The sequence below is a fragment of the Rhinoderma darwinii genome, chromosome 1 (genome assembly GCF_050947455.1).
Source record: "Rhinoderma darwinii isolate aRhiDar2 chromosome 1, aRhiDar2.hap1, whole genome shotgun sequence".
Lineage (NCBI taxonomy): Eukaryota > Metazoa > Chordata > Amphibia > Anura > Rhinodermatidae > Rhinoderma > Rhinoderma darwinii.
In genome coordinates, this window is record NC_134687.1 from 172,102,328 (window position 1) to 172,126,419 (window position 24,092).

A 24,092-nucleotide genomic window follows, 5' to 3' on the forward strand; every position below is an offset into this window, starting at 1 on the left:
TTTAACTGAACCGTGCGGCCGTTACGTCAAAAGTAGGGCACCTCCTACTCCTGCCCGTTTTTGACGGAACAGTCTCGGCCTTCTCATTGAATTTGGTCCGTGAAACAACGGGCTGCACACGGAAGCCATCCGTGTGCAGCCAGTGTGTGACGGGACCGTCAATAACGGCCGTTCAACGGCCGACGGAAGTGTGCATGAGGCCTTAGTAGTTTAGGAATATTTAGAACATATAGTGGAGTATGAGTCTAAGTATATTAATATATTCACTTCCCCCGCGCCCTCCAGCTGCTCATTGACGCTTTTCTCCCTATTACTGTGCATAGGGAGAAAAGTGTCAATCAGCCACTAGAGGGCAGGAGGCGCATGAATATACTTAGACTCATACTTGTAGCACTCGCCATGTGCCGCAAGTATAAGTTGTAAATGCTCCCAAACTACTTAACGTTACCTAATAAGTGTTTGCGCACTTCACTGTTTTAAGTAGAGTCACTAGATCGTCCATAGGGGTTTCAGAAGCCAAATAGAGCTGCTCTTTTCCTAGTTGTTGATTAACACGTTTCAATTGCAGGGTTTCCGTTATTTGTTAAAATCTTCTCCCATCACTGTAAGGGTATGTTCACACGGCTTATTTTCAGACGTTTTTTTGCTAAGCGTGTGAACATACCCTAACAGAGCCTTCTAATTCAAAATACTAGGAAAGGAGAGAGAAAAGTGCCGGCCTCCGATGGCATCCTAACCTAACGGCTCCAAATGTTGTAAAAAGTTAGTTTATTATACTCAAAACAGCTATAAAATGGAAGCATATAGATCATATCAAGGTAGATACCAAAGTCCAACACGTGGCCCAGCCTGACTCGAGTTTCGCCAAACCGCTTCTTCCGGGGCATGTATTTACAGATACCTACCCCTTCTTTTTATTCCAAAGGTATACAAAGACATTTAACCAGTTCGGGACCGGGCTATTTTGCGCCTTCAGGACCAGACATCGCTTAGCCCTTTTTAGCACGTGTTAGTTAAATGACTATAACTTTTTTTATTTGTTGGGCTAACGACGTGATTTTTGCAATGTTTTTTTCTGTAGACAATTCAAGTTTCTTTTTTTTATCGTTTTTATACATATCCTTTTTGCTATTTTAGAATTTTTATTCTTGAAGTTTGAAAATAATAGTAAAAAAATAAGCTTTCTTACGTTTCAGCTATTTTTTTGGGTAATAACATACACTACCGTTCAAAAGTTTGGGGTCACCCAGACAATTTAGTGTTTTCCATGAAAACTCGCACTTATATTTATCAAATGAGTTGCAAAATGACTAGAAAATATAGTCAAGACATTGACAAGGTTAGAAATAATGATTTTTATTTGAAATAATAATTTTCTTCTTCAAACTTTGCTTTCGTCAAAGAATGCTCCATTTGCAGCAATTACAGCATTGCAGACCTTTGGCATTCTAGCTGTTAATTTGCTGAGGTGATCGGGAGAAATTTCACCCCATGCTTCCAGAAGGCCCTCCCACAAGTTGGATTGGCTTGATGGTCACTTCTTGCGTACCATACGGTCAAGCTGCTCCCACAACAGCTCTATGGGGTTGAGATGTGGTGACTGCGCTGTCCACTCTATTACAGATAGAATACCAGCTGCCTGCTTCTTCCCTAAATAGTTCTTGCATAATTTGGAGGTGTGCTTTGGGTCATTGTCCTGTTGTAGGATGAAATTGACTCCAATCAAGCGCTGTGCACAGGGTATGGCATGGCGTTGCAAAATGGAGTGATAGCCTTCCTTATTCAAAATCCCTTTTACCTTGTACAAATCTCCCACTTTAGCAGCACAAAAGCAACCCCAGACCATCACATTACCTCCACCATGCTTGACCGATGGCGTCAGGCACTCTTCCAGCATCTTTTCAGTTGTTCTGCGCCTCACAAATGTTCTTCTGTGTGATCCAAACACCTCAAACTTCGATTCGTCTGTCCATAATACTTTTTTCCAATCTTCCTCTGTCCAATGTCTGTGTGCTTTTGCCCATATTAATCTTTTCCTTTTATTAGCCAGTCTCAGATATGGCTTTTTCTTTGCCACTCTGCCCTGAAGGCCAGCATCCCGGAGTCGCCTCTTCACTGTAGACGTTGACACTGGCGTTTTGCGGGTACTATTTAATGAAGCTGCCAGTTGAGGACCTGTGAGGCGTCTATTTCTCAAACTAGAGACTCTAATGTACTTGTCTTGTTGCTCAGTTGTGCAGCGGGGCCTCCCACTTCTCTTTCTACTCTGGTTAGAGCCTGTTTGTGCTGTCCTCTGAAGGGAGTAGTACACACCATTGTAGGAAATCTTCAGTTTCTTGGCAATTTCTCGCATGGAATAGCCTTCATTTCTAAGAACAAGAATAGACTGTCGAGTTTCACATGAAAGCTCTCTTTTTCTAGCCATTTTGAGAGTTTAATCGAACCCACAAATGTAATGCTCCAGATTCTCAACTAGCTCAAAGGAAGGTCAGTTTTATAGCTCCTCTAAACAGCAAAACTGTGTACAGTGGTGCTAACATAATTGCACAAGGGTTTTCAAGTGTTTTCTAATCATCCATTAGCCTTCTAACACAGTTAGCAAACACAATGTACCATTAGAACACTGGAGTGATGGTTGCTGGAAATGGGCCTCTATACACCTATGTAGATATTGCATTAAAAACTAGACGTTTGCAGCTAGAATAGTCATTTAGCACATTAACAATGTATAGAGTGTATTTCTGATTAATTTAATGTTATCTTCATTGAAAAAAACAGTGCTTTTCTGTCAAAAATAAGGAAATTTCTAAGTGACCCTAAACTTTTGAACGTTAGTGTAGTTTTACCCTAAAATAGACCTTTTATTTGTGATCGTCATTGTCTACCGTAAATTTTAATATATTACATGTCTATATTAGGGTAATTGGGTCGGTGCTAGCGTTACAACAATTTTTTTGGGGTGGGTATTTTATGCGTATTTATTGTAAACATTTTTTGCACTTTACTTTACTATTTTTTTATTACTATGGTCTGTCCCTCAAAGGTCAAAAAAGACCTTTGGGGAACTTTTATATATTTTTTTCTTTCTTTTACACCAGGCTTTTCCACTGCACAGCAGCCCCAGTTACAGGGGAAATCAGCCTTCTCATAGTGACGAAAGTCACTAATAGGGCTGTGCTGGGTCTAGTAAGACCCAGCAGCAGTCTGTCACTAGCGGCACCCGGCGGTCATGTGACCAGTCACATGAACACCGGGAGCAACAGAGACAGCAGCGTTCATTGACCGCTGTCTAAAAGACATCGGAGAAGACAGAAGCAGTGTAAGCTGCTTCCAACTTCTCCTCAGGGTCCACGGCAGTCACTGACAGCCGGAGACCCGACATTCAGCTGCCGATCGCTCGGGCAGCAAGTTAAAACCCGAGCCGTAAATAGTCTATGGCTCGGGTTTTAAGGACCCTGACCGCTGGCCGTAAAAACACAGCCAGCGGTCAGGAACCAGTTGAAAAACGCTACTTAAAACTCATAAAATTCGTGCTCTAATATACTAACTGGACAATTATAAAATAACAGATATAAAGCACACCAAAGTGCTGCATAAAACCATAATACATTTTTCACAGAACCGCCACATGTGAATGAGAACGTGGTACTTCCGTTTTCAAACACAAAATATAACTCCATATATATTCAAGTAAGGACATTAGATTCCGCATACGGCTATAATTTAAAAAAAGATTCCGCCTGTGATTTTAATTCAGAAAGTAGACTAGACGCAACAAAAAAAAACTCTGTTCAAAATGTATCATAAATCACGTGCCCTAAAAGGCCAATAGATTCTAACAATGGAATCCATTCATAAATTGCTAGAAGTTATTTAGACACATGAAAGGAGAGCCTATCATAGAACAGACCAAAAACACTTCACTAAATGGACCAATCACAGGTCGTAAAAAAACAGCTCATTCATAACAGACCAAGATTGGAGTCCTAAGGAAATACGAGAGTTTCTTACCAAACCCAGAAACCAGGGGACTCGCTGGCAAGCCACCGAGGTAAAATATAAATGTTGCGCTCATGTACATATTGGGTTAACAGAGTAAATATAAAACCATATTAAAAACCTACACAATAAACACTAAGTGTAATTAAAAAGTTAATTTTTGCTGTGTTTGAGACCAGAACAGAGTTCAATATCCTATAATCGGCCCATGTGGGTGCAGTGTCCCTAGGGTTTAAAGATCCAAAATGTTTTTGTTTTTTTAATTGTATTTATGGTATAATGTAGCACTTTGGTGCGCTTTATATCTAATGTTATATAATTCAACAACAAAACCTATAACTTGGAGTCTGACACACGAGAAATGAATTAAAACAGTGAAAGTTTATTGAATCAATTAAAATAAACACATATGTAAAAGTACAGGAAAAATATGAAAAGAAATCCTCCAGCTCACCTTGTCACAAGAAGGGTATAGGAATCAGCACACGGATCCTCGTGTTGGCACACGCAAAAGATACATCAGAAACAGGGGAATTGGAACCAGCGCTGAGAGTGTAGTTTCTTGTTAAAACGGAAATCTGTTTCCAAGTTTAATTTGGTCTTGGTTAAAATCGAAGCACAGGGGCTACGAACAAAAATTTAGTGACGGGTAGGTATAAAAATATCTCTTACCCATCTCCAGGTTGAGTGTCTGGCGTCCACCCCGACGCGCGTTTCGGCCCGGAAGCCTTCGTCTGGGGGTCCCCCAGACGAAGGCTTCCGGGCCGAAACGCGCGGCCTGGAGATGAGTAAGAGATATTTTTACATATTGCAATAGGCATTTGCATTATGATGTGCATACATTTTCAGTTACTCTCTTCAACCACTCATGGGCTGTTGTCCCAGATGTATTATACAGAGAAATTATATCGTGTATTCATCATTGTTGCATTCATTACCCAGTACTTTGTATTGACATACAGTTGGCTGCTTGCACATTACCTTTCAAACATAAATGTTATCCGCCATAGTTGTGCTTAGCCAGTCTACACAGTGCTGCCATTTGTACTATATGTTCTGATTGTCCTTGTGGTAATCATCTCTATGCTTTTACATATGTGTTTATTTTAATTGATTCAATTAACTTTCACTGTTTTAATTCATTTCTCGTGTGTCAGACTCCAAGTTATAGGTTTTGTTTCATATCTAGCGGGTTCACCGTCGCCACCATGCTCATTATAGGCCTGTGGCCCGGTTCCCGATGGAGCCCATACATTATTGTGAAGGGCCATTTACAACGGATTTTCTAGGGAGCTGTTTGGTGTCCTCCATATAGGTACATTAATGTTATATAATTGTCCCAGTTTGTATATTCGAGTAGGAGTTTTATGATTTTCCGTAACGTTTATTAAATGTCTTTGTATACCTTTGGAATAAAAGGAAGGGCTTGGCAAAACTCAAGTCGGGCTGGGCAATGTGTTGGACTTTGGCATCTACCTTGATTTTATCTATATCCTTGCATTTTATGCCTGCGAGTATAATTTTTACATCATTTGGATCCGTTGCGTCAGATGCCACCCTTATATGGTGATTTAGGAGGCTGTGCTCCGGTGATGGGAGTACGTTTTAACGAATAAAGGAGACCCTGCAATTGCAACGTGTTTTATCAACAACTAGAAAAGAAGCACACCTATTTTGCTTTTGAAAACCCTATGAACGATCTAGTAACTCAAATTAAAACCGTGAGCTGCGCAAACCTTTATTTTTATTGCGTTTAGTGAAGTATGAACCTGCTTCAGACAGGGAAGCATATCGATAGGATAGGTGGTAAATGTATGATTGCTGTGATCCCCGCCACTGAGATCCCCCACCGTTTACTAGAAAGTAGTGAGAAGGATTTTGATTGGAGTGAGTCGCTCATTGGCCCCGTCGCTCCATTTTATGTCTATGGGGCCACTGGACATGGCTGAGAGCTGTTTCCATCAACCCTATTGACATTGAATTGAGAGGCAGGGTTCATGCGCAACCTCTGCTCCATTCAAAATCCTCTTCACTAGTCGTGTAGTGAGAAGAAACGGGGGCGTGGGGCCCCGAGCGAATATACATCTATCACCTGTCCTGTGGACAGGTGATAAATGTTTTTAGTGGGAAAACCCCTTTTAAAGGATTTCTTGCAAAAGACAAATATAGTGTAGTTGCAGCATATTCACATCTTATCACAGAAAATTGTTAATTCAAGAAATAGTTGGAGCAAAGGAGGTAAGGTAACAGGAACAAAAACAAGCTATGGACTATGGTAAAAACAATCACTGCATCTTAAGGCTGTGTTCACACTTGCGTCGGATGCTTCGTTTGGAACCTCTGCCGGCAATTCCATCAGATTCGATTGGAGGAAAAGTGCTGCATGCAACACTTTTTCTGCCATCAAAATGATGGACACCACAACGGAACCAGTCGGACCTAATTTTAAGTCAGTTGGATCCGTCGGGTGCCATTGGTATCCGTCATACAACAACTCCAATGTGATCATCGTTCAGTTTTTAAACTTTGGACTGAAAAATCCTCTGTTGAATTCTGACACGGGTTATCTAGTCAGGACCTCTGACAAGTCCACCATTAGGTCGAAGTCTACGGTTTGCCTGCCTATGTCCTATAGGAATAAAAGAGTACTCTGGATTTTATATTTATTATTTTATGGATCTGTATATTCTAGGAATCGGTTACGTGAAACGACACATTCTACAACATATTACTTTGAAAATGGCAAGAAAGGGCTTGTTTATATTAAAATAATTTTTAGCTTGCAGTGCATTGCTGACTTTTGGGCACAGGTGATCACTGCAATTTGTGATTTATTATTCTTTTTGTCATAAGAAATTACATTAAAAGCATTGCTCGCTCTTTCTATGTTATCTTTAAAAAACAAAGCAAAGGAGGATTCCATTTTTTCACTGCAACTTGAAAGGACTGTCTGGTATTTTTAAAGCTAACAATATCTTATTAACTCTCTTTTTTTGCTTTGGCCTTATTTAGGATCGTAACAATGCCCGGCAAATTCACAAGGCCGCTAGTCTGCCGTTTTATGAAGTGTTTGTGGATGCCCCTTTGTATGTCTGTGAACAGAGAGATGTCAAAGGCCTATATAAAATGGCAAGAGCTGGAGAAATCAAAGGTAAAGCTTCATCTGGAAACCCTTTGACTCCAGATTTCTCTGCCAGGATGTGATCGCATAAATGCCTTCATTAGGAACTATAGTTTTTTGTTTCTAAATGAAAAATTCATAAAATAAAACTATTATTCTTTACAGTGTATTTCTCCTATAAACCAAGAAATCTACATATGTTATGACATGAGAACCGCCTGCATAACTTTTCCTGGTCCATTTGATTGACACATTACTTTAGTTGTGTTCAAAAAAAGGTGGCTGTCAAAATGAGCATTGGTTACTTTTATGGGTTTCTGTGATAACTAGATTCTCCCATATACAATAGACTCCTATGGATAATTGTTAATGGTGTTCATCTTTTGAACACTATTTTATAGTTTACATATAGTAGTGAACATTAAAAAAAAAAAATTCTGTAACTGCATTGTATTGATGGGGTTTTCCGAGAAAAAAATCTGACCAAGAGGGGGGGTTGCCATAAAACAATAAAAGACCCATTACTCCCCTAATAAATCCCCTAGAAACTCTAGCTGTTCTGGTGATCCCTTCCGATGTTTGTTTATTGCATGGCAAGGATGATGTGCTCGTATACCCGCGTGGTCGCTAACGGCCAATAACTGATCTAGTGCCTTTTACCACTGAGGTGTAGCCGCTTATGCTTATCCAGTCAGTAAATGTATGCAAGAAACCCCAACCGGGTTTACAAGATCTTCTGCACCTTACCCCGTCTATCCTTCTTACATCCAACAAGTATTTCCTGACAAGGTGCTAAGCTGTGAAAAGAAACACTTAAAGGTGTTTTCCCACAAAATACATGTATCCCCTATCCACAGGATGGGGGGGGGGGGAGGCTGACAGCTGGGACCCCCAGCGATGAGAACGGGGGACCGAAAGTGCCCCATGACAATGGGTCGCTGGTGTGTATACTCGACCAGCGCTAATTAATTTCTATGGGACTTCCGGGACCGCTGTAGAAATGAATGGACCGCTGGTCGAGCATGCGCACCAGCGACCCATTGTCATGGAGCACTTTTGGGGACTTTCAGTCCCCTGTTCTCCTTACTGGGGGTGCCAGAGGTTGGACCTCCAGCGATCACGCATGTACCATGTGGATAGGGGATACATGTGTTTGTGTGAACTGGGCCTTACACTATGTTAAAGGGGTTTTCCCACAGAGTTCTTTGAAGCCCAATCAGCGCCAAAAAACGACCGAAACTACCTCTCACTGATTTCAATGGGCGGAGGAGCGACATGCCTCTGACCACCCATTGAAATAAATGGGAGGCAGAGAGAGCGTTTTTTTGCCCACAGCCGAAAAACACTGCAAAAACCAGGGGCAAGAAATTGCAGGCAGGTCTTTTTTGCCTGCTAAAAAAACCTCTGTGTGAACAGGGTCTAATATTGCCTCCCAAAATCACATAGGTTTTGCCATTTTGACGACTTCATGCCTGGGCCACTGCAGGGGAAATGTATGGTAAAACAAATCTTGCAACTACCAGGTGCCCGACCCATGAGACTGTCTTGAGGGCAGGGGTTGTCTTCATGAGACAATACATTTAATGTTACGTTTTATCATTTAACTAAATAAGAAATCCAAAAGTACAGGGACTGCTATTGGATTCGGGAAATCCAAATAGCACCTCCTTGAATAACTGTCGAGGTACGATCCCTGTAAGCTATTTCCTTTTATTTTCCTCATGTATCTTCTCAATTGGTTTCCATTCCTTTCTTTTTGCAGCATAGGGCACTACTGCTTATGTGGTTTGGATTAGAAGAGGAATGGATTCTTCAATCATATATCTCTACATTCACTTTTAGGTTTTACTGGAATTGATGCTGAATATGAGAAGCCTGAAGCACCGGAGTTAGTCTTAAAAACAGAATCATGCGATGTAAATGACTGTATCCAGAAAGTTGTAGAACTATTGCAAGAAATGGTAAATAAGTGGCTTGGAAAGTAATATTTATTTTTATTTCATATACGTTTGATACACTAAAAAATAGTTTGCAAGTGCTGATATTAAACCCCTTAAGGACATGGCCAATTTTGATGCTCATAACTTTTTTTTTTTTTCCTCTCTTTTGTTCGACGTAGCTGTATGAGATTTTGTTTTTTTTGCGGGGTGAGTTTTGCTTTTATGTAGGTGTCATTTTTTGGTACATTTCGCTCCAGTTTCCATTTATTTATTTTTTACAGCATACATAATCATCATAAATGAAGCTATACATTTGTTGTGCACATTGTTACGGTCGTGGCGATACCAGATACGTGTATATAATTTTATGTTTTGAGGCTTATATTTTGTGAAGTTTATTAATCGTAAAAATGTTTTGTTTTTTTTTTAAATCGCATTCTGTTTTTCTATATGCCAGTACATTAGCCTGTGTGCTGATAGTACACCGGCAGTTGTTAGGGCGTACCTCCGTATTCCCTAACCGGAAATATGGTCAGACAGCCCTGGGGTCCTTCAATGGACCCTGGGCTGTCTGGCCATACAAGGTATGTTCCTCTTCTTATTTTCTCTTTGAATGCTGCAATCATCTCTGAGCGCGGCAGTCAAGAGGTTAATGGCAGAGATCAGAGGTTTCTCTAATCTCCGCTGTTCGAGCGGGGCTGCAGCTGTGTATTACAACTGTTGCCCTGCTTCTGATCACGCAGGCACACTTGTTGTGCCTGCACGACCAGCATGACATCTAGTCTCGTTATGATGCGGCAACGTCCAGCCTCTCATGACGAGCATAGATGTCCTGTGTCGGCAACAGGTTAAGCTAATATATTTTTATGCACAGGTGTCTAAACCTTATTTAGTCAGGTATGCGCAACCATTTTCACAACCCTATACCCTTTTTTTATTTTCCTGTCAATGTAGTGGTATGTAAGCTTATGTTTTGCGGGACAAGATTTGGCTTTTATGGGCACCAATAGAAAAAAACAACACAAATTCCGCCACTTTTTTTTTTTTTTTTTTTATATGCAATGGGATATAAAGAATGTGTTAAATTTATTCTACAGGTCAATACGATTGTGGCAATATCAAATGTATATAGTTTTGTATCTTTGTACAATAAAAGCATGGTTGCATGGGGGAAAAAAAGTCACTTTTGTGCAGCCGCATCCCGTTTGCTGACGATCAGTGGCGTAGCTATAGGGGTCGCAGTTGCGACCGGGCCTCTGAGGGAGGAGGGCCCCAGAGGCCCCCCTTACCACACCACGGGGGGACCAAGTGCGCTGGATTGTCGGGGGACCAAGAGCGGAAGATTGCAGGACGTGGGTGGACTCTCTCCTAACTCTCAAAGTACAGCGTGGGGCGGGGTCAGTGACGCTCGGACAATTCATGGCCACTCGACCGTCACTGACTCAGCCCCCAGTCACTGACCCCGCCCCACGTCTGCACTTTGAGTCAGAAGAGCCTGCCCACGTTTCTGAAAACACTGCCGAGGGGTGCTTCGGGGGGGTGTCCAACTGCGGGGAATGGCGGCTGTATTGTCCATGAGAGCCTGCGGGGAAGGGTTACATGATGTCCCTGTGCGCTAACCTGGTTGGCCAGAGCGCAGGGAGGTGGGACAATTTAAGGGGCACTTGTTCCATTGCTTGCTTCATTGTTGTGACTGGAGAGGGTCTGCTGTAGTCCTGACCTGCATGGCCTGCAATTTAATGGTAAGGAACTAGGAAGAAGACAAGTTGCTGCTTAAAGGGTCCCAATATTAAAAGTTATCTTCTAACCACAGGATAGGGGATAACATGCTGATCTGTGGGGGTCTGACCGCAGGGTCCCCCACTGATCATGAGAATGGGGCTACTGTTCCTCCGAATTAATGAGGCGGCAGGTCCCGCTTGCGCCCTGCGGATCTATTCACTGGCTATGGGATTGCGGGAGACAGCATATAGCACTCGGCTATCTCCGGCAGTGCCATAAAGAATGAATGGAGCAGTGGGGTGCAAGCGAGACCTGCAGCTCCATTCATTTGAATAGAGTCCCACGATCATGATCGGTGGGGGTCCCAGCGGTCGGACCCCACCGATCAGCATGTTATCACCTATTCTGTGGTTAGGAGATAACTTTTAATCTTGGGACAACCCCTTTAACACTATCATGACTACGCTATTTTTTGTGTTTTTTTTTTTCGTTTTTCACTCCCCGCTTTCAAAGAGCCACCCAGCAGACCGTAATCTTATTGTAAAAAATGCTTGGGAGCGTTCACGACTTGCTTAGATTAGCGATCGGCAAGCTTTCCGTGTAAAAGGATACATTGTGTTTTGGAAACCTACACCATGTATCCTCTAAACCTTTGCAGCTGGAGACTTTACCCCTTCCCGACATCCGCCGTACATGTACGGCGCTGTCGGGAGGTGCTTCCCGCAAAGCGCAGTACAGTTACGGCGAGATGATGGTGCGGGCTCAGAAGCAGAGCCGGCACCATCACCGTGGGGTGACCGCTGTATTATACAGCTGGCACCCTCCTGTAACTGCCAGGACCGGAGCTATTCTCCGATCCGGCTGATTAACCCCTCAGATGCTGCGCTCAATAGAGCGCAGCATCTGACAGGTTTTTCACCCGACCGGCAATCCAGTGATGCAATCGCTGGGTTGCTGTGGCAATCAGACGCCAGAAAATGGTGTCCGAGTCTGCCTTGTACGGGAGCCGATGAGGACCCGCCTGCGGCGAGTCCTCATAGGCTTGCTGTCAGTGAATAACTGACAGCGCTAATACACTGCACTACGTATGTAGTGCAGTGTATTAGAGTAGCGATCGGGGCATCAGGCCCTCATGTCCCCTAGTGGGACAAGTCAAAAAAGTAAAAAAAAGTTAATAAAAATGTGGTAAAGCAATAAAAACACACACATTTCAAATAAAAATAAAGCTAAACTGACTTTTTTTCCCATAGTAAGTCTTTTATTATGGGAAAAACCGTAAAAATTAAAAAAGCTATACATAATTGGTATCGCCGCGTCCGTAACGACCCAAACTACAAAACTATTATGTAATTTATCCCGCACGGTGAACGCCGTAAAAAAAAAACATGAAAAACAACGCCAGAATATTTGTTTTTAGGTCACATCTTCCAAAAAATGCTATAAAAAGTGATCAAAAAGTCACATTTACTCCAAAATAGTACTAATAAAAACGACAATCCGTCCCGCAAAAAATAATCCCTGACACCGCTTTGTGCACGCAAAAATAATAAAGTTATGGGTCTTAGAATATGGCGACACAGAAAACAAATGATTTTATAAAAAAAAGTGATTTTATTGTGCAAAAGCCGCAATACATTAAAAAAAACTATATAAATTTGGTATCGCCGTAATCGTATCGACCCGCAGAATAAAGCTAACATGTAATTTAGGGCGCACTGTAGATGCCGAAAAAAAAAACCAATAAAAAACTATTCCAGAATTGCTTGTTTTTGGTAATTTCCTTTACCAAAAAATGAAAAAAAAAAGTGATCAAAACGTCGTATGTGTTCTAAAATGGTGCCAATAAAATCTACAGCCCGTCTCGCAAAAAACAAGCCCGCACTCCGCTCAATCAACTGAAAAACAAAAAAGTTATGGCACTAGTAATGCGGTGATGAAAAAACATCTCAATGCGCAAGCCGGAGGGGCACATTCCTTCAGTTTCAGGGCCCTAGTATTTAGGAAAGGGAAGGGACATAGCACATCCGCTGGAAGCGAGGGCGCCCGTATTATACCAGCGCAAAACTTTCCCAGTAATATTTCCCAAACTACGAAGGAGAAAAAGTCCCCAAAAGGTGCAGAGCGTTACAAACGGGGGATAAGAAAGAAAACCGTTAATCAGTGTGACACCGGCCTGCGCATAACGGATTGCTTCACATTGTAACACACATCTATGGATAATTGTATTATTTACCCCATGATTATACCCTCCTATTATGCCCTGATATACTCCGCACAGATTACATATACCCCTGATGTACTCCGCACAGATTACATATGTCCCCACATTATAAACGGAAATACCAGCAAAACTCAAACAAAACTACCAAGCAAAATCCATGCTCAAAATGGCGCTCTTTTCCTTCTTAGCCCTACAGTGTGCCCAAACAGCAATTTATGTCCACAAGTAAGGCATTACCATACCCGGGGGAACCCGCTTAACAATTTATGGGGTAAGATTCTCTAGGGGCACAACATATTGTGCGGTGAATGGGCAGATCAGTGGAGAAATTGCAATTTTCACTTTGCACCATCCACTGCGTATTCATTTCTGAAAAACACCTGTGGAGTCTAAATTCTCATTACACCCCTTGATAAATGCCTTTAGGGGTGTAGTTTCTAAAACGGGGTCACTTTTGTTTGGTATATCAGTGGTTTTGCAAATGCAACATGGCGTCCGCAAACCATTCCAGCAAAATCTACGCTCCAAAAGATAAATACCGCTCCTTTTCTTCTGAATGCTCCCATATACGTAAACAGCTGATTATAACCACATATGGGGTGTTACCGTACTCGGAAGAAATTACTTTACAAATGTTGGGGTGCTTTTTCTAATCTATTCCTTGTAAAAATGAAAAATGTTGATCTAAAACTACATCTTGTTGGAAAAAAAAATTATTTTTTATTTTCATGGCTTAATTCTAATTAATTCAGCAAAAATCCTTTTGGGATCAAAATTTTCACTATACCCCTAGATGATTCTTCATGGGTGCAGTTTCCCAAATGGAGTCACTTTTGGGGTGTTTCCACTGTACTAGTACTACAGGGGCTCAGCAAATGTGACATGGCGCCCAGAAACCATTCCAAAATCCAAATGTTGCTAGTTCGATTCTGAGCCCTACCGTGTGTCCAAACAAATGTTTGTGACCACATGTGGGTTATTGTTTTACTCGGGAGAAATCGCTTTACAAATGTTGTGGTGCTTTTTCTCCTTCAGTCCCTGTGGAAATGAAAAAAAAAATACCTAAACCTACATTTTATTTGAAAAAATGTAGATTTTCATTTTCACAGCCTACTTCCAAAAATGTCTGCAAGAAACCTGTGGGGTCAAAATGCTCACTATACCCCTAGATAATTTCCTCAAGGGGTATAGTTTACAAAATGGCGTCACTTGTTGGGGGTTTCCACTGTTTTGTCCCCTCGGTGGCTTTGCAAATGCGACATGGCCTCCGCAAACCATTCCTGCTAAATTTGAGCTACAAGAGCCAAATGGCGCTCTTTCCATTCTAAGCCCTGCCGTGTGTCCAAACAACCGTTTATTACCACATGTGGGGTATTGTTTTACTCGGGAGAAATTGCTCTACAAATGTTGTGGTGCTTTTTCTACTTTAGTTCTTTTGGAAATGAAAAAAAATTAGCTAAACCTACATTTTATTTGAAAAAATGTAGATTTTCATTTTCATGGCCTAGTTCCCAAATTTTTAGCAAAAAAACTGGCCGGTCAAAATGCTTGCTACACCCCTAAATAAATTCCTCGAGGGGTGTAGTTTCCCAAATGGGGTCACTTTTTGGGGTTTTCCACTGTTTTAGTTCCACAAGACCTGTTCAAAGCTGACATGGTGCCTAAAATATATTCTAATAAAAAGGAGGCCCAAAATCCACCAGGTGCTCCTTTGCTTCTGAGGCCGGTGCTTCAGTCCAGTAGCACACTAAAGCCACATGATATTTCCTAAAACTGCAGAACCTGGGAAATAAATATTGAGTTGCATTTCTTGGGTAAAACCTTCTGTGGTACAAAAAAAATTGATTCAAAATGAATTTCTGAAAAAAATAAGAGGTAAAGAGGTAAATTTTACCTCTACTTTGCCTTAATTCCTGCGCAATGTCTAAAGGGTTAAGAAACTTTCTAAATGCTGTTTTGAATATTTTGAGGGGTGCAGTTTTTAAAATGGGGTGACTTATTGGCGGTTTCTAATATCTAAGGACCTCAAAGCCACTTCACAACTGAACTGGCCCCTGTAAAAATAGCATTTTGACATTTTCTTGAAAATGTGAGAAATTGCTGCTAAAGTTCTAAGCTTTGTAACGTCCTAGAAAAATAAAATGATGATCAAAAAACGATGCCAATCTAAAGTAGACATATGGGGGATGTTAGTTAGCAACATTTTTGTGTGGTATAACTGCCTGTCTTACAAGCAGATACATTTAAATTGAGAAAAATGCACATTTTTGCAATTTTTCGCTAAATTTTGGTGTTTTTCACAATTAAATACTGAATGTATCGGGCAAATTTTGCCAGTAACATAAAGTCCAATGTGTCACGAGAAAACAGTCTCAGAATCGCTTGGATAGGTAAAAGCATTCCGGAGTTATTACCACATAAAGTGAAACATGTCAGATTTGAAAAATGAGGCTCTGTCAGGAAGGTCAAAAGTGGCCAAAGAGGGAAGGGGTTAAACAATCCCCAAAAAATAAATAAAAATAGTTTGAAACAATAGGCACATCTGCCCCATTCTCATCTGTTTCTCTAATAGGACTCTCATTGCTTCCATGCTTCAAATTTGTGCCCCTGTAATTGACCCTAAACCAACCCATGCATGTAATTATTGCCCCCAGGACCCCCTGCATCTAATTTGTATCTCCAATTGCCCTTATGTGTTTAATAAGTACTGCAATTGCCCTTTTATCACAAATTACCACCATAGCATTAAATCAGCAATCCCATTGTGCCTATGCTTTTATTCAGTGATCTTACCCCCACACTTCTACAGACCTGTTAACCCGGTAGGCAAGCAATATTGCTTCGAGGTGATAAGGACCTGATCAGCATACAATACCTACATATACCTCCCATTTCACAGACACCGCAGCAGCTCTCCTTTAAAACATAACTGGGGCAACCACACTTCAACAAAGGCTAGTCAGCAATTCTGACTTGCAGACTAGATAAGGCTGGAATCCAGTATTGCAGATGGTGTGCCTTCTCCCTGGAGTGCTTTTTATCTTTTCCCTTCCCCATTGCATTGTATATTCTAAGTATGTATTTGTAGAGGCATCAACTCCACAAAACCTCTGAAGGTGCCCTGTGGTCACCAAGACTTTAGCACCAGATCCTTTAAAGAGGCTCTGTCACCAGATTTTGCAACCCCTATCTGCTATTGCAGCAGATAGGCGCTGCAATGTAGATTACAGTAACGTTTTTATTTTTAAAAAACAAGCATTTTTGGCCAAGTTATGACCATTTTTGTATTTATGCAAATGAGGCTTGCAAAAGTACAACTGGGCGTGTTGAAAAGTAAAAGTACAACTGGGCGTGTATTATGTGCGTACATCTGGGCGTGTTTACTACTTTTACTAGCTGGGCTTTCTGACGAGAAGTATCATCCACTTCTCTTCAGAACGCCCAGCTTCTGGCAGTGCAGACACAGCCGTGTTCTCCAGAGATCACGCTGTGTCGTCACTCACAGGTCCTGCATCGTGTCAGACGAGCGAGGACACATCGGCACCAGAGGCTACAGATGATTCTGCAGCAGCATCGGCGTTTGCAGGTAAATCGATGTAGCTACTTACCTGCAAACGCTGATGCTGCTGCAGAATCAACTGTAGCCTCTGGCGCCGATGTGGCCGACACGATGCAGGACCTGTGAGTGACGTCACAGATCTGCACTGTCAGAAGCTGGGCGTTGTGAAGAGAAGTGGATGATACTTCTCATCAGAACGCCCAGCTAGTAAAAGTAGTAAAAACGCTCCAATGTACGCACATAATACACGCCCAGTTGTACTTTTACTTTTCAACACGCCCAGTTGTACTTTTGCAAGCCTCATTTGCATAAATACAAAAATGGCCATAACTTGGCCAAAAATGCTCGTTTTTAAAAAATAAAAACGTTACTGTAATCTACATTGCAGCGCCGATCTGCTGCAATAGGAGATAGGGGTTGCAAAATCTGGTGAGAGAGCCTCTTTAAGTCCTGTAATTTGCAAGGTATCCCACAGGTGATCATTCGGAATGAGATCTGGGAAATTATGAAGCCAGGTCAACAACTTGAACGGTTTGTCAAGTTCCTCACACCATCCCTAAACAATTTTTGCAGAATTATTCCAAAAATGATGGCATGTATCTGCTGCTTGTGCTATGCATCAGAATGATAATTTATTTAATGTCAGGGCTGGTTCAAGCTCCTTGAGCCAAATTACATTATTCTGCTGAAAGAGGCCACTGCCATTACTATGAAGGGGTGTACTTGTTCTGCAACAATGTTTAGGTAGGTGGTATGTGTCAAAGTAACGTCCACATGAATTTCAGGATCCAAGGTTTCCCAGCAGAACATTGCCTAGAGAATCACACTACCCCGCCAAGCTTACCTGCTTCCCATAGTTCATCCTGGTGCCATCTCTTCCCCAGGTAAGCGACGTATACGCACCCGACTATCCACACAATGTATAAGAAAACGTGAGTTATTAGACCAGGCGACCTATTAATCCATAGTCCAGTTTTCTCTCTCATAAAACTAATTTAAAGGGATCCTGTCATCAACATCTTACCTGTTAAACTCGCCTGACCCCTCAATGGCCGCAGCTGTCCAGAGTGCGTTCCTGTTCTCTTCTTTCCTGAAGTCCTCCTCTGTCTGTAAATATCGTCGTTTAAACTCTTCCCGCCTTTTATGGTAATTATTTTTCCCTCTGGGATGCAGCTTCTTAACCCCGCCCACCGTTGCCACCTGTCTGGCCCTGACTGGCTAAGGAGCTGTCAATCAAAAAGAAGGAGGTGGAGTCCACTCTGAGATGCTGGAGGAATGAAAATCTGACTCTTTTCAGATGAAGATTTGACTCTTTTCTGCTCATTTGCATACGGTGTGGGACCACTGAAAAACGGAATACTAAAGCTACAGAGCTTACTTAGAACATATTTATAGCTTAGATGACAATGATTTTTCACCCACTTTCACCAGGTATTGCTGGCTTTATAGCTAAAATGCTGGTGACAGGTTCCCTTTAACAATCACAGGAATCTACTTATGCAGCTGTAAAACAGACCCACATTTATGGCTTAGCTAACTCTAGATTTTGGCAGAAATTGGGCCGGTTAAAAAGTTGCATCTTAAATTAGTCTTCACTCAAAAAAAAACCCCGCCCAAAAAAAACAAAAAACGGGAGACACGTGGGCATACCCAGACCGTAAATGTACTTTTAGACTTAAGTATCAAAAGGCAATAGCAAATCAGTGGTGCAAATGAGTCTGCTTATAGCAGGTGTAAAATAACAATTCAAACAGCCAGAAAAATCCAAATGCACCAGATTAAGAACATATATTTTCATAAATTTAGTGCAATTCTCTCCAACTACCCTCTTCAATTTCATTGGTGCAAAATAAGTCATTATTAACTACTTGACACAAATGAAGGTCATGCATTGCCTTGCATAAATGCTCCATGACATACACCTACATCAGGTAGATCGCACAGGCACAGAAGCTGTGCCTTTGTAAGCGACATCAGGAGCCATTCTGATTCCAGCTTCAACAACCGGGATCAGAGAAAGCACATTGGCATCCAAATCACAAAGTGCCAATGAGGTTTGTTTTTTTTGTAATTCTGATCGTTCATGCGATCTCTTGTCTTTTCTCCTGTCATGTTGTTTCCATTACAAATGACTTGTAGAGACCATTCGCCCGATGCACATTTTTACACTGGACAATGATTAGGAACATTTGTTATATCTAGCAATTACCGCCCAGTGTAAGAGGCCCTTCAGGTAGCGTTCCCACGTAGCGTAAACGCTGCAGAATTTCCGCAACTGAATTCTGTGCGGAAATTCCGCAGCATTTACAGTAGCAGCAAAGTGGATGACATTTAGAAAAAAAACACAGCGTAAACCAGGGGACTCAAACAGGCGGGCTGCATGCGGCACCTGAGGCTGTCGCCTGCGGGACACAGAGCCGCTAGTATAGGCTCTGCTCCGGGACTCTGGAATCTCCTGACATGGCTGTCCATATATGGACAGCAGTGTCTGGGGCTTCCCCAGAGCCGGAGTCCCGGGCGGAACGCTAGTGTAGGCTCTGCTCTGGAACTCTGTGGAATCACACACATCACTGTCCATATTGATGTCTAGGGCTTCTCCAGAGCCAGAGTTCCGGGCAGAGGGCTAGTATAGGCTCTGCTTCGGGACTCTGGGGAAGCCTCTGACATCACTGTCCATACATGGACAGTGTTGTCAGGGGCTTCCCCAGAGCCAGAGTCCCAGAGCAGAGCGCTAGTAGCGCTCTGCCCGGGACTCTGACTCTGATTTTGCCCCTGACATCACAGTGCATATATGGACACTAATGTCAGTGGCTTCCCCAGAGTTCCAGAGCAGAGCATATACTAGTTCTCTGCTCTGGGACACCTGCCCTGGGGTTGCCCCTGACATCACAGTCCGGTAGAATCCCCTGACGTCACTCTCTATGGACAGTGGCGTCAAAGGCTCCTCCAGCAGAGGAATCTCTGGTCAAAGCATTGGCAACGCTCTGGCTGGGGAGGGGGGGGGGGGTGTGGCACTATCTAAAAGGGGGGTGTGTGTGTGTGGCAGCATCTACAGAGGGCTCTGTGGCACTATCTAAATAGGGGCTGCCCAATTTTGACAATCGTGTGTCTGCCAAACGCTGCCAACTGAGCCGCCTGAAAAGCTGGATTGCTAAAATAAGCGCGTGGAGAAAACTCGCAAATTTGCGTTAGGTTTAAACCTAGCTTTATTATTATAGTAATGTAGTATTGTTCTAGTAATGTAGTGGTGTTTTAGTAATGTAGTATTATAGTAATATAGTGTTATAGTAGTTCAAATAACTAATTTAATAAACAATTTTGTATTGTATCAAATTTGAAAATAATGCGGCCCATCAACTTCACATTTTAACTATATGTGGCCCACTTACCCAGCCGAGTTTGGGACCCCTGGCCTAAACATTCATAAATTCACCTGCGGTGCGGAATTTAAAACCGCAGCATGTCAACTTATGCTTCGTTTTCGTTGATTTTCTGTTGCGGGATTTCCCCATTAAATGCAATAGGGATGTAACAGAAAGCCGTATGTTGCGAATTTTGCGGCGGATTCGCACCGATACCACCGCAAAAATCGCAACACTGGAAAAAAAAAATCGTACTTACCCAAAACTCTCTCTCCTTCCTGCAGTCCGTTGCATCCCATGTGACTGCTGCAGTGTCACATGGCCTGCAACGTCATCCCAGGAGGCCGGACTGCGCGCAGGGAGGGGGGAGTATGGACGTTTTATGGTTTGTTTTTTTTCGCAGGCGCTGCATTCCTCAGCGGAATTCAGGCCGAAAATCCGCACCACAATGTGGAGCCTTTTTTCGGATGGAATGTACTGCAGGTTCCAGGTCTGATACGCTGGGTGATTTTTACACAGCATATCCGACCCGTGGGAACCCGGCCTAAAGCTGTAAGGGCTTATTCAGACGAACATATAATACGTCCGTGCTACGCGCGTGATTTTCACGCGCGTCGCACGGACCTATGTTAGTCAATGGGGCCGTTCAGACAGTCCGTGATTTTCACGCAGCGTGTGCCCGCTGCATAAAACTCACGACATGTCCTATATTTGGCTGTGTTTCCTGCTGCACGCACGCATTGAAGTCAATGGGTGCGTGCAAATCGCGCTCGGCACATGGAAGCACTTCCGGGTGCTGCGCGTGATTCGCGCAACAGCAGTAAAAAGTATGAATGAAAACAGAAAAGCACCACATACTTTTCTGTTTACAAACATTAAAACACCATATGCTAATGACACACGGACCTTTTGCGCGCACAAAACGCAGCGTTTTTTTGCGCACGCAAGACGCACACGCTTGTGTAAATTCGGCCTTAGTGTGAGCCTTGCCTGCAGATATGATGTTATCAAAGAAGAATGATTAGGATGATAAAGGCTCTGATCTTGCTGCAGAACTAAGTCTTATTTAAACAGTGGTCCAAGGTGGTAGTTTCTACCTTGTGACCGATGCTTTTGTCAGAAATTGGATTACTTTTATTTGATCAAACAAGGGCTTGGCAAACCTTAGTTCCTAAGCTTTAATGTTGATATGTAGACCCATGAAGCTAACTTTGCTGCAAATAATTGATGAACCGTAAAAGTGTCAGCTGAATTCTCTTGCACTTCATCACCAGGTGGCTAGTAAAGTCAAAACGAATCGGATTCAGTCGTGTTTACCCCCATTTTCTGGTACATGTGTGGAGTAACTGCTGTTCTTTTCTCTATTAACAAAAGCTTCATATTGAAATTATAAACTTTTGACAAAATTTTGCTTTTAAAGCACTTTTGAAGTTTTAAATGCACCTAAAAAACACAGTATTTTGCAGATACTGTACATGTTTTTTTGCATTTTAGGCACTACTGGCAGGGTCTTTTTAAGATCTTGCCTTGAAATGTGATAACTAATGTCACAGTTCTCTCGACCGTGTGTGTGTGTGTATGTATGTATATATATATATATATGTGACTCTTCACACCTGCCCTAGGTTTTCTGTTATTTTATTCCATTATAGCAACAGAATAACTAGAAAAACGTAAGCACTGGATCCATTGCACAACGGTGCCCACTGGAACCCATTGACTTTTTTTAATAGGTTCCGTCGGGTTTCCTCTTGATGAAGGTTGCGAATCACACATTGAGGTGTTTCCTCATGTGGTAAATTTCCATATGCCATCATGTCTACCACAGGTGATTAAATTTACCTCTTTGCACTGTTACATTTTTGCTATAGCCTTTCTGTGGTTTTCTTATTGGGGTCTGACTCTAGATACCTGATCCCTGGTGGATAAGTTATTGATATACATTGCGAATACACATTTCTATGCTTAGGGTCAGGTTGGGCTCTTTCACGTGAGGCAGTTTTTAATTACCGTACATGTATACAAATAGATAAAACATGTGAAGGGGGGGGGGGTATTTTGTCCAAATTCTTTTTCTAATAAAGATCATCTAACCAACACTATTTAGAACTATTTTTGTTCTATTTAATTGATCAAGACTTTTCTTTTGTATCCATCGGGTTCCTTTCATGGTTTTTGCGGGCCAGCACTGGGGAGTCTCCAGTTGCGGCCGTCGAGGAGTGAGTGGGCACCATGGGCGTTGGTCACCATAGGTCAAAGCTGACTCTAATGTCAAGCTATTTTTTTTTTTTTGCAAATCTCAAACTGTCCAGTAGGGGTCATGTTTAAGCTGCATAAGTGACATCAGAAAAGTAATCTAAGACTCCGGTTTCCATTTCTTGGTAAATATTTGCATAATTGTTTACAACAATACTATAATTTCACCATCTATTGGAAAGCATAATCTCAAAAAATGTAATTTCTTTGGACTGCTGCGTTTTCTTAAGAAGTTCAGAATTCTAAGGCCCTGTTCACATCTCCGTCAGAGGAGCAGAACAAGGGAATGCCCTGACGCAACGGTTTTTTTGCAACACTGGCACCGCCGCGGCTGACTGATCCAATCTTCAACGGGCAAGCGAGCGGTTTTTGACATGAAATGCGTCGTCTGTTTGCGGAAAACGCCTCAAGGTAGGGCATGTAGTTTCTTTTTCCCGCGATTGTTTTTTTTCTGCTAGCGGGAAAAAACGCCTCCACCTCCCATTGAAAATAGGAGGCAACTTCGGACGTTTCTTGCCACGTTTGTTTCCACGGCAAAAAAAGGGTAAAAAAAAACCGGTGTGAACAGGGCCTTAACGGAGCCTCTGACACGTATGTGATCAGCCCCTAAATCCTGCTGATCTGAGAAGTTTACATTTGGGCATGTGTAGAATAATTAGGGATATTGGAATTTTGCTGAATCTAACAATTACGGACGGCTATGGATGTGTATCCGTAGCCGTCAGATCCGTATTTGCGGACAGTAAAAACCCTCACGGTCGTGTGCATGAGGCCTAAGGGTCCTTACAAATAATTTTAGATCTCAACAAGATATTAATTCAAGCTAGCAAAGTTAGCCGCACAAAAACGAATTACTAACAACCATGAAAAATATTCCCTAAATGTATAAATACAATGGAAAAAAAAACCCCCGATTTAATATTGGCCATATAAAAAATATGACTATATAAGAACAGAGGAATAGGAAAATGCTGGAATTTTAGACATGTACATTTCACTTGTGTTCATTTATGAGCTGCCACTGCCAGATATCATTCTGACACTGGCAGATCATTGAAATTACGAATTCAATACCATTTACTTGACACAAGAGAAAGTACAGCTGTGTCTGAGCAAATGAAATATTGATAAAGCCCTGACCCAGACAGCATGCATTCACTTATATGAATGGAATTGAGCTTTGCAATTGATGGACTGTTATCTCATTTTCCGAGACTCTTATAACCGGGTCCGTGCCGCAGGATTGGCAGATGGGTGATGTACCTTAGAAGAGTAAAAAGGTAGAACTGGCTACCTATTGACCGATAAGCCTGACCTCAGTCCGGTGAACCCCGCAACGGAAAGTGAAACTGACAGCACAACTTCCATTTCAGTCACCATTGATCTCAATGGTGATGGAAACATCGCTAATGCTTTCCGTTCGTCATCATTCCGGCTGGTTTCCGGTTTTCCGAAATGAACGGTGATGTGAACAGGCCCTGAGGGCTTCCGTTTGTTTCCGGTTTTAACAGGGTTTCCGTTACAGTTTAACGGATCCGTTAAAAATGGAAGCCGAACGGTGATGTGAACAGGCCCTTAACGGAATTGTAAAATATATAAGCTGGCAACCTGGGCAAGTACACAGCAAATTAAATTTATTGTTAATAAATATAAAGTAGTGCACCTAGGCTACAGTGATACACTAGAGTATAACCGCAAGAGAAGTACTTGTGTATACTAGTTACAAACTAAACTAAGCAGCAGCACTCCGTGTCAAGCAGCAGCTGCAAAAGCAAATCCAGTTTTAGGCCGGTTTCCCACAGGTCGGATGCGCTGCGTATCCGACCTGGAACCCGCAGTACATTCTGTTCATAAAATCCCACCACTTTTTTTTTTTTTTTTTCCCCAGAGTTGCAATTTTTGCGGTGTAATT

General features: G+C 42.2%; 1 protein-coding gene across 2 annotated transcripts in view; it reads left to right on the forward strand.

The window, feature by feature from the left end:
* The window catches only part of PAPSS1 (3'-phosphoadenosine 5'-phosphosulfate synthase 1), a 113,627-nt gene that overhangs the window by 20,729 nt on the left and 68,806 nt on the right, over positions 1 to 24,092 (forward strand). For both annotated transcript variants that reach the window (XM_075860591.1, XM_075860592.1), the window contains 2 exons: positions 7,012 to 7,150; positions 8,963 to 9,081. In XM_075860591.1, coding sequence (XP_075716706.1) covers positions 7,012 to 7,150; positions 8,963 to 9,081 — 258 coding nt within the window. The remainder of the gene's footprint in view (positions 1 to 7,011; positions 7,151 to 8,962; positions 9,082 to 24,092) is intronic.